The sequence below is a fragment of the Charadrius vociferus genome, unplaced genomic scaffold (genome assembly GCF_000708025.1).
Source record: "Charadrius vociferus isolate BGI_N301 unplaced genomic scaffold, ASM70802v2 scaffold210, whole genome shotgun sequence".
NCBI lineage: Eukaryota > Metazoa > Chordata > Aves > Charadriiformes > Charadriidae > Charadrius > Charadrius vociferus.
In genome coordinates this window covers 839,865-850,700 of record NW_009646421.1, presented here as the reverse complement: position 1 = coordinate 850,700, position 10,836 = coordinate 839,865, and the positions used below count along the sequence as shown (strand labels likewise).

The following is a 10,836-nucleotide window of genomic DNA, read 5'->3' as shown; positions in this document are numbered from 1 at the left end:
TATAATCTCTGACATCTTACTGATGTTCAGGGAACAACAATGTATGTTTGATAAGGATGATTTCTTTTTAGTAAAATTGGAGACCTCAATTTATTCCACAGTGAGGGCTAATAGTGGTGAAACTGAGCTTAGCTTTGTCTTCCTTAATTACAAGATCTGCCATTAATCATGCCAGTACAGGAATATAAGGAACTTGGAGCTGGAAGTGGCCTCCCTCTGGCACAGTGTCATACCCATGTGGCTCTGCTGCTTTCATATTGAAAAGCTGGCATAATCTATGCCCGTGGCTCCTGATCTCTGCACAGCACTCTTTTTGGCAATAGTGGGTACCCTTAGTTGCCTTTTCTTTGTGGGTGGTTTTTTTTTTTTTTTTCATCAGTGGTGTTCTTTGCAGTGGCCTAAAGAGTAAGATGGATTTCTGTGCACTTGGTTGTTGGGTAATTGAAATTGTGTGCTTTGAGGTCCTGTGGGTTTTTTATTGTACTGTCAGAAGACTGAAGACCCAGGTAACTTCCTGAAGTAAAGATGATAAAAGGAAAACTAGGGCTGCAGCAACTATTCAGGCATGCTCAGTGTCTGCAACTTCTGTTAACTTCATTTGGATGCTGGATTATTGGCACTTACAGAGGAAGTGACCAAAGAAGGTTCATCTTTACAAAAGACGGTGCTAAGTAACTGGTGTATTTGTGGTATTTTCCAGCTGGGCAGTACGGGTGAATAAACAAAGTAACAGGGAATGGAAGTGTCAAAAGAAATAGTTTCAAGTATGATTATTCCACAGAATTAATTTGCAAAAGATAACTGTAGAATCCAATGTTTAGGAGAATATTATAGAAAATGGGGAATGGAAAGTATTTATATTATGAGGAAGGGAAAAAAATAAGCTGTGGAGAGACCTACTTGGATTTGAGAAGGGCAATCTTGTGTCAGCTGGACTAGTCGGGTTTTGCAGTTCTTATCTTTTCTAAGGTGATTGGATTACTTTAGCAAGCATATGCCAGTTATGGTTTTTGGTCACTTAGTCGAATTCACTTAATTGACTTACAAGTTAGAGCAGCCTTTTTTTACTGTAAAAGGCCTTATGCACCTGGTTACACTACTTTCATATAATGTTCACAGGAATCAATATTGTGAACACTGGTAGCAGAAATAAGCCTTAATGGAAGCAAAATGTTGTATGCATCCCTATTTTCTGTTCAAGCATACCAGCTCAATTTAGTGTTGATACTAGGAAAAACAGGACAAAAGTTTAGTAATGACTATCTTAAAGTTCCATTTGATTGCAGGATGTAGTCAAACTAATTCAGCTTGGTAAGAATCATTGGAGGTTTTTCACTGCAGTGCTCCTTAAGATCATGCTTGGGAGACAAACTACTTTAACCTTTCACAGTGAGGATAATAGTGGACCAAATACATAGCAGAGACATTGATTTGAACCCAGATGCCTTTGTGCGGTATTACTGACTTCTTATTGTCAAAGGTATTAAATGTTTTTACCCATAGCATGTTTGGAAGATCCATCTAAAATGGACAAGGCACAAAGTTTTATTAAATGTTAGCATATGTATTTATATAACATGTACTTATAGAAGCATTAAGTCATTGTCTTATTTCACAGAAAGAAGGATCAATAATGTCAGCACTAAACTGGAAGCCCTTTATCTATGGAGGTTTAGCATCAATCACTGCAGAATGTGGTAAGCTTTTCCTTTAACTGTTTACATTATTTCCTTTACTCAGTCCCTTTTGAAACAAGCTTGGTTCTATGCTATCAGTGACACAGTAGTATATGGTGGTTTACAGCATAGGAGTGTTTTTCCCTAACGCTGACTGAACAGTTGCTCAGAACTTTGTAACAATGTCAGAACACTCCTGTCTGTAAACCCACATTCCCTGTTGAGTCTTGTTTTTATACAAACTTTGGGTTTGCCTTCTATTGTTTGGTGTTTGTTGATCTGTTCCTAGACAGTGGTCACAAGTATACAGGCTTTTGTTTTGCTTGAGTAGACAAATTAAGCTCTTAACTTGTAAAATTTTCTCTTAGCTTTTCTGAGTAGCTATGTTGCAGTTTCAATCCCCTTTCTTGAATGTGAGTGGCTGCTTAGATTTGAACACTTAAATTCAGTTAGCGTGCAACATAGAGTAATTGCTATAAGACAGTGTATCTGATCTTTTAGTGCTTACTTTAAAGACAATCCTAAAATAATAACATTCTTTTAAAGTCTTACCTGAAATGCATATACATGAAAATAAAGGATTTTCATAGTAGCAGAACATAGTCTGACATGGTGGGCTTGCATGTGAAGTCTGTCTAACAAAGTAGATGCAGTATAAAATTATACGAAAAACTACAATTTTATTTTCTTTTCCTACCTTCTTTTATGAATCTTGTTTAAACTTGAGTTTGAGACCTCTCTTATTTGACTTGACTGAATAATGCCAAATAATGCCAAAAGCTTCACGAGGAGGACAAGCAATTCATAAAAGCCTTGCTTGTCTGGTAAACCTCATTAAAATCCTGAATCCTATGACTATTTAGGTGAGTATTGAGTGTTGAGGTGATCCCTTTCCTAAAGATAAGCTCTGGAGGGATATGCTTTCTAAACCCTTTCGTAAAGGGAGCATGGAGAGCATGAACTTGACATAGCAGTAGGCTACAGGAAAGAAATAACAGAAATGGGTACTGCTGCTATTGCTTTTTTAGATTCTAGGCTAGAATCTGTATAGCTTGTCCAATGGAATTTATTTCTTCGCCTTCAATTAAATGCTCTGCAAATGTGTTGGTAGAATACACATTCAAACTCTGTACTTGATTGTGATTGCAGAGTCCTGTTCAGTGTGGCTTTTTACAACCAGGCAACCTTTACAACCAGGTTGCCTGAAAACATAGTGAATGCAAAATGTAAACATAGGAAGTAGGGCCTCTGACAAGCTTTTAGAAGAAACAAGGTGACATAAAAAGAAACCACTTCTTTAAAAGAGAATTTTGGTAAGAGAGACTTTTTTCCCCCAGGTGTATTTTTATCTATTTTAGTGTATAATAAAAGCTGCTTTTTCTTATATCGTGTTCTTTATTGTCTTTGGTTAGGTAAGTACTTGATTAATTTTCACTTTATTTTTCTTTCAGGTACTTTCCCCATTGATCTGACCAAAACACGTCTGCAGGTTCAAGGTCAGGTTAATGATGCCAAATATAAAGAGATCCGCTACCGTGGAATGGTGCATGCACTAGTCAGAATATGCAGAGAAGAAGGATTGAAAGCCTTATATTCTGGGTAAAATTAACTGACTTGCCGTAATGTTTTTGGAACTGTATATTGATAAGGTCACAGTGTTGTGAATTCTTGGGTTTCAGATTTATAAGGTATTTGGTTAGCCTCAATTAATCAGGAAGTTGAAAGCCCAAGCCTAGATTGCTTCAGTCTTTGCACTCTGCAATAACATTTCATGTTTAAAAAAAACATACTAATATACATGGGGGGGAGGGGAAAGCTAAGCATAAAGTTATTCTGTGCAATGCTGCTATTGTTGTTCCATCTGTCAGAATTAACCTTTGTATATAAATGGGCATGCTTTTCTTCAAATCATGCAAGATGATGGGGGAGAAATGTAATTTGCAGATTACATTTCAGACAAACTTGACAGCTATTTTATAGATCAGAAGTTGAGGCATGCTCTCTTCTACAGTTCATTCATGTTCTTGTAGGCTTCATTTAAAAAAAAAAACAACCACCAAAACAATAAAACTTTGTTTTGTCTGTATTGAGTTTAAATTGTTGATTTAAAATGAACAAACCTTTCTCTGGTAGATATCTTGTGTTCAGTCTGTCCTGCTCTAAAAAGTATTTGCTAATGAGTCTTTTGCAATTTTGAGTATAAATATTATCACTGCCTGTTTTTACAGGATTGCACCTGCAATGCTACGCCAAGCTTCATATGGAACTATAAAAATAGGCACTTACCAAAGCTTAAAAAGAATGTTCGTTGAGCATCCAGAAGGTGAGTGGGCTTTTTTCAATTTGATGGAGGACTGTTTTGCTTGAAGCTGGTTGTGTCCATTTGGTATCTTACTGTAGCGGTTTGAACAAGTCTACTGAGAACACATTCCTTGTACCAATTACAACAAAGTGAGTCAACAAGAAAAACTTGTTGGAGCAGTTTTTAAGGTTTCTGTAATTGGCACTCTCTCTGGTTAAAGGAAGGGTGGCATCATCCTGCCCTGATGCATCTTAAGCTTTGTAAATCTGCAGCTAAACTCTTCTTCTTTGCTTATGCAATAGATGAAACCCTGATGATAAATGTTCTATGTGGCATCCTTTCGGGAGTAATCTCATCTTCTATTGCCAACCCTACAGATGTCTTAAAGGTAATTATGTGTTATTTAGAATTTGTATTTATTTTTTATCCTTTCCTTGAGGAAATGCAAAATCTCCTGATGAATATAGGATTTGGTTTTTTAACCCTATTTATTCTTAACTCTTAACTTTAAAAAAAAAAAAAAGGTAATTAGTAATGTCCTGAATTCTTCTAACCTCCTTCTGGTCCATACTGATTATTTGAAGTATGGACGAGGAAACTGATGGCTGGGGAGGTAGTTGGATCCATGTAACTTTTTCTGGGAGTGGGGAGAGAATAATTTAAGATGACTCTGACTTTCATGCTATAGTGTTTGTGGGGAAACCACACTGCATATTTCATCTCTACTTCTTGGTAACACTTTTATACTAGGATGTTTCTAGACCTCAAAATAAGGAAAGATCAATTGAGAGGCAAGAGTTTCAGTGAGTGGTACTTATACTGTAGAATTTTTAAATTCTGTGGAGAAGCTTTGCAATCCAGTGTCACATGGAAGTAGTGTCCCAGCATCAGTCGTTTAAGTGAAGTGGTGAAACACTCACCTCTTTAAGAATCTGTTAGCTTAATGATAGTTGATGACCTCTTTTCCAGTTACTTAAAAGGATTGATGGTATTTAACTTACGAAACTGTAGCATATGACTTATATGGCTGCATCTAAAGCAAATTTCAAGAAAACTTTCTATTCTTCTAAAACTACAAAAAACTTAGTCCTTTGTAGAGCTAGCGTGGTAATGTAGAGGCATTTCGAACATAAGCTTCTATTTCAGGTGTGGCTTCAATTAGTTATTTCCCAAAATTATGTCCATGTACCAACTTGCTTGTCATCAAACTTGTATTTGGTAATTACTGTGGCAGTTTCCCAAGGACATTCTTAGAACTCCGCAGGTTGGAAGACCATGGTTCTCACCAGCTGAAACTTGTAATCTTTAACCTTTCATTTTAACATGTTCCAGTGAGAACACTGTAAAGGACATCCTGCAGAACCCATCTGCCAGTCTAATCTAAGTGGAATAGTGTGCAAGTACAGAAATAGACATGACCATGCAGTTAAGAACTTACACCATGCACTCGTTCAAAATTAGCAGCTGCATTTGAATAGTAAAGGCACTTCAAATGATTTCATCCTGGTTATGATAATGTCAGCTATTCAAAGAGAAACTGACTTTACTTATAAGACTGTAACTTAAAATGTTAATAAAATTGTATTAAACTATTATCGGTTCTATGTTTGAAAAATATTTGTTTTCTAATTTTATCTTAAAATGAATCTCAGATCAGAATGCAAGCCCAAGGCAGTGTGATTCAAGGAGGAATGATGGGCAACTTCATACAGATCTACCAAAAGGAAGGCACTAAAGGATTGTGGAAGGCAAGTTTTTTGAACTATACCCTACACTCAGTACGCTTTCTTGCTCAACTGAATTTCATGTACTTCTACAGTGTTCTCAGCCAAAATATGGAGAAATTGGTAGCTAATATGTATGTAGTTTGTCATGACTACTTCACTGCTGGTGTCTCAGTGCATTTTGACAAAGGGTTACTGCCAGTCTCGTGTTTTAGGATTAGCCACTTCTGAAAAAAGGGGAGACAAATGGAGGCTTAAATTAGGCTGACTGGCTCAAGGACTGGTTCAACAACCCTTTACAAGACACCTCTCAGCCTGTATGCTCTGCTCTTTTTAAAACATACACTAAAGAACATTTGGAATTAAAGGTACATTAGTACCTTTAGAACGTCTCCTCTAGCTCAGGAATTCTTGTACTTAGCATTGTAGATTGTCTGTTGTGCCAGTTACAGTCTGTGACTGTATAACAACTGAAGACCAAGAATGGACAGTTGCTCTGAAACAGCTGGAAAATAGAATCGTTTTTCCATTAGTGTGCTTTTCGCTGCAAAGCTTCTTGATCTCCATTTTTCTGCTCATCTTCCTTTGTCAGTTTTTCAGTTAGCAGCAAGGGGAGCCAGTATCACCTGTCTGGCAAGGTCTTAGCTGACTGTTGATGTAAGAATTCATGTGTTAAGCAGAGATGGAGTAGCATAAAGGAACTGAAATTGCTGTTCAGTATGGAAAAGTGATTTATCTGTTAACTTTAATCTGCTCTTTCGGAGCACCTGTATCCATCTAAGACCTGTACTAAGTAGCCTTATTTGAATGTTCTTAATGCATTCATGGTGTGTTGCTTTGTATTAGGAAAACTAGGCTTTTCTGATGGTGCACAAAGGTTAATTTTAAACTTCAGCTATATCCTTTCTTTTGCCAGGGAGTATCATTGACAGCACAGAGAGCTGCTATTGTTGTTGGAGTGGAACTGCCAGTGTATGACCTTACCAAGAAGCACATAATTATGTCTGGATTTATGGGAGATACAGTATATACTCACTTCCTGTAAGTTTGTATAACTAACTGCTTGCATACCTTATTATTGGTTAGTTCTCATTATGGGGGATGAATCTTTTATTTCTTTTTTTGTCATCAGTCTAGATGTAAAATACTTCTGATGTGTTTATACTTTTTAATGCAGTAGCATCTCAAATGGTAGGATGCAGCATGGAAGCTAATTTTATTTAGGATTTGGATTTAATTTTCTTTTGAATATGGAATTTTGATTTGTGGATCTGAATCATTCAGCTTTTCAAATTGAGATTAGAGGAAAGTTCCAATCAAATATTTGCTATTCTCAGAGGCGCAAATATCTGTTCAAGTATACAGAAACTATACATAATGGCTGTATATTGAATCTTGAAAATGGTGCTTTATAGTAAATGAAAAGTAACTTTTCACATCTATTAGCTGATGTAATTTTTAACTAAAAGCATTAAGCACTCATTACTGCATGTTTTCTGGGGAGGGAGAATTCTTGTGCGTCTTGAAATGTGGGAAGTCAAATTTCATTAAACCTTTCTTTTATTAGCTCAAGTTTTACTTGTGGATTAGCTGGAGCCCTTGCATCCAACCCAATTGACGTTGTGAGAACACGCATGATGAATCAGAGAAGCCAACAACATGGAGGACACTCAAACTACAAGGGTACTTTGGATTGCTTGTTACAAGTAAGTAGTTCTTGTATCAACGTAAGTAGAAACTGGTATCATCAAGCAATGATTTTGGTATAGAAATTGTTCTAAGTTTCTGTAGAAATTAATCTAAGTAACTTAAATATGCTTTTTGCCCTAATGCTTAAAAGGACTATACTGCCAATAATGCACTTGGTGTGAAAAGTATCTTCTGTCTCGACAGAAAGGCAAGAAGAAAGTTAGTATGTACTGCAGTCACTTGCTTTTGGTGCTCGGATGAGGACACTAAGTCTTTCAGCAGTACTATCTCTTACTGAACTTCATGATGTTTGGATATTGATGACACTAAGTCTTTCAGCAGTACTATCTACTATCCCTTACTGAACTTCATATGATGTTAGGATATTGACTGGGAATGATAATCTCATAGGTCAGTTCTTGAAGAACATCTTCTGGGGCAGATGGTTTTCCCTGTTGCTTACTGCATAATGGAAAGCCTGGTACAGCCAAAGGCAATGTCAGTCTCTGGTTTTGATTATTTTGGCTTGGTTTCTTAAATCCCTAAATTTGGTATCAGGTGGGACCATGGAGAAGAGTGGATAGGAAGCTATTGGTGTCCAAATTGTTGACTGACTAGTCCAGTTTCTATAACAGTCCAGGTCACACTGTCCTGTGCAATTTTGTGAAGTCCATAAAGCAAACTGACAAATTCCAAGGGGGTGCCTAATGCGAGCTGCAGGTTTACATGCGGTGCTCTGCAAGGTGGTGTTTTTTTTTTTTTTTGGGGAAGAAAAAAACCCCAACCAAACAAAAGCCAGGGGGAAAAAAAAAACCCAACCAAACAAAAGCCAGAAATGCAATTTAGATGAATCTACGTTGAGTACTAAATGAAATAGACTGCATCTTTACCTGCCAGGTAATACTGCAGGCAGTACTAATCTTGGCTTTATCTCGTGATGTTTCTTTGTCCCATCATACAATATGTTTAAATCAAGGTTACAGCACTAAGCCATCCCCTTGTCTCGTATAGAATCTTGTTAGCTGAGATGCTGTCTAGGTTTCTCACTAATGAAGAATGACATAACTGTGTTCTTGCTTTTTCCAGACATGGAAGAATGAAGGCTTTTTTGCTCTATATAAAGGATTTTGGCCAAACTGGTTAAGACTTGGTCCTTGGAATATCATTGTATCCTTTTCAAAGGTGTGCAAAACTATCAAGCTAGCCCTACAGCAACAAGTATTGACAGACAGTTTCACAGAATTTTCAGTTTGTAAAGTGTCATGTCGACACAAATATTCCTTTTTTTATCAATGGGAAATTGTGTAGTCGACCATTGTCTTAGTCAAATGCTGCTGGTCAGATTGAACTCATGATTCACACAGAGTGAATATTAGAATGTGATGTTGCAAAACATTTTTCTGTTTCTCCAGTTTAATACCTGTTTGTTTCCTTAGTTTGGAGCCTAATTTTAAATAAAGTCAACGAGATGAGTTAGGAATGGGGGGTATTTCTAGAGCTGGGGAAACTGTTGGCAGTTAGTAATGAAATCTTTTTGTATTTACTTAGTCTTACACAACTTGGTTTGTGTTTCAATAGCCAGCTGACTGGAAACCTGGGAAGTGGGTTGGTAGTAATGTTTGGGTTTTTTTTACCATGATCAAAGCTACTTTAGCTTATCAAAGCTAAGTGAGTAAAGTCTCTGAGGGCTTTTGTAGTACTCTTCTCCCTCCTCAGTCCTGTGTGCAAGATCCCGAGGAGCAGGATAGGAATGGGCAGGCAGTTGGCATCACCAGCCTTAAAGCTGTTGATGTACAGGAGTGCCCTGGAGCAAGCTTTATCATTCTGCGTAACAAAAATGGCCAACCAGCACCATGACATAGGAGGGACCTAAGAGAAGAGCAGAGCTTCACACACATGCTGCTGTCCTCTAGTAGTGAAGGGACCTGAGTGCACTGATTGAACAGGAAACGGTTTACCTTAATCAGCTGCTCCAGTTCTTTCTGACATATGAACAGCTGAAGAAATTAGACTTCTGACATGCTGAACTGGATACTGGATTCCGTTAATGTACTGTTTGAGCTTAGAGCAACTTGTAAGTTATCCTGAGTATCTGCTCTTTATTGCCTGAGATGCTGGCCAAAGGAAGAGGTTGCTATGAGACTTGTGAATGAGAACAACTTGGAAGTAATTTCAAGGCAAACCGGCTCCCGTAAGAATGGCTTGCTCATGTGATTTGTTGGATGATGTGCACTATTTTCTAGACTGAACCAAACTTTGTGGAATACCTTCTGTCGACTCTTTAAGTCTTGAATGTGAAGATGTGTAATGCAACTTTTATGCTGTTGAGACTCAGATGTGCAGTGTTTATAGGTGTAAGAGACAAAGAACAGTCTTTCTCTAGAGGAAGATACGTAGTATCAAGGAGCTGGGCTTTTCCTGTTTTCGGAAGTGTACGCAATTTCACTGCAGTAGTTTTATAGTTTCTAATTAACCAGAAGTGTTACAAGACATCTTTGCAGGCCTCCGCTTCAGCAAAATACCTGCTACAATACAAAAACCGCTTCTGGTTTTAGAGTTTCCCTGTGTTCTAAGTCATTAGGTGTCGGCATAATTAGCAGGGAATAATCCAGCTTCATTTGAAAGCGTGGTTGCTGCAGTTGTCAGTTTTGCATAGCTTGAGGACAAGTTGTGGGTTATTTCCCCCCCCAATGTATCATTCTTGGGTTTCAGCATAAGTGATTCTTCAACATATTCGTATGTAAATTGCAATTAGGAATGAAGTTCAAATGAGTCCATGCTCATCTGCCTATCTTGCAGAGAAACTTCTTGTGCTTCCGTTGTTGGGAAGAACTACTTGTAATGGTTACTGGCTGTTACGTATCGTCTGAAAGATGCAAGTTTTACACTGAGCAGCTCAGGCTGTCGCGTAGGTGCCTCCGTGAAACAAACCAAACCCCTCTGAAGATAAGCTGTCTATAAAGACAGCTTTTCTTCCTAAAAAGACACCTAAACCCTGAACCACTGAGCACTTTCATACAGCAAACAGGCCCAGGTTGCTGTTACATACAAGTAAAAGCTTCATGTAGAGATCCACCACGACTTCCTTAAAGCATTACTTTTGGGGTTAAATGTATGTGAAAACCTCAGGGCCATTAACTAAAGAATTATGTCAAGGTTCTGGCGAATGCTGCTGTTAATTCCAAGAAGGGAGAGGTGCGAGATGCGGGTCACGTGGTGGTCCTTCCGTGTTCACAGTGGGTAGCAAAGCAGGATGCGTAGCTTTGCGTTTTTGTGGCATTGTGTTTAATCTCTTTGAAATTTTTTTGGTTAATTGTACATTCCACTTAAAGAAATGTCATTGCGATTTTTCAAAATCACTATAATCACTTAAAATTACTAATTTTGAATTTACAAATGGATTTTTTTAAATGCACAAGGCACTTTCTTTCCTATGGCACAATGT

At 37.7% G+C, this 10,836-nt stretch overlaps 1 protein-coding gene across 1 annotated transcript; it reads left to right on the top strand.

Moving 5' to 3' along the window:
- Positions 1-1,624: 1,624 nt before the first annotated feature.
- SLC25A30 (solute carrier family 25, member 30) lies at positions 1,625-9,409 on the top strand. The gene is made up of 9 exons (XM_009881007.1): positions 1,625-1,697; positions 3,128-3,275; positions 3,905-3,999; positions 4,281-4,366; positions 5,631-5,726; positions 6,619-6,743; positions 7,270-7,408; positions 8,478-8,558; positions 9,368-9,409. The coding sequence occupies exons 1-9, from the start codon at positions 1,634-1,636 to the stop codon at positions 9,407-9,409; spliced, it is 876 nt and encodes a 291-aa protein (XP_009879309.1). The 5' UTR covers positions 1,625-1,633.
- The last annotated feature ends 1,427 nt before the right edge of the window (positions 9,410-10,836 follow it).

What these genes read in the sequence shown, in the direction of transcription:
- SLC25A30 (XM_009881007.1), top strand. Translation starts at nt 1,634, where the DNA reads ATGTCAGCACTAAACTGGAAGCCCTTTATCTATGGAGGTTTAGCATCA. An exon ending in ATCAATCACTGCAGAATGTG is followed by an intron (nt 1,698 to 3,127) that starts GTAAGCTTTTCC and finishes TTTTTCTTTCAG; the next exon opens with GTACTTTCCCCATTGATCTG. An exon ending in GCACTAAAGGATTGTGGAAG is followed by an intron (nt 5,727 to 6,618) that starts GCAAGTTTTTTG and finishes TTCTTTTGCCAG; the next exon opens with GGAGTATCATTGACAGCACA.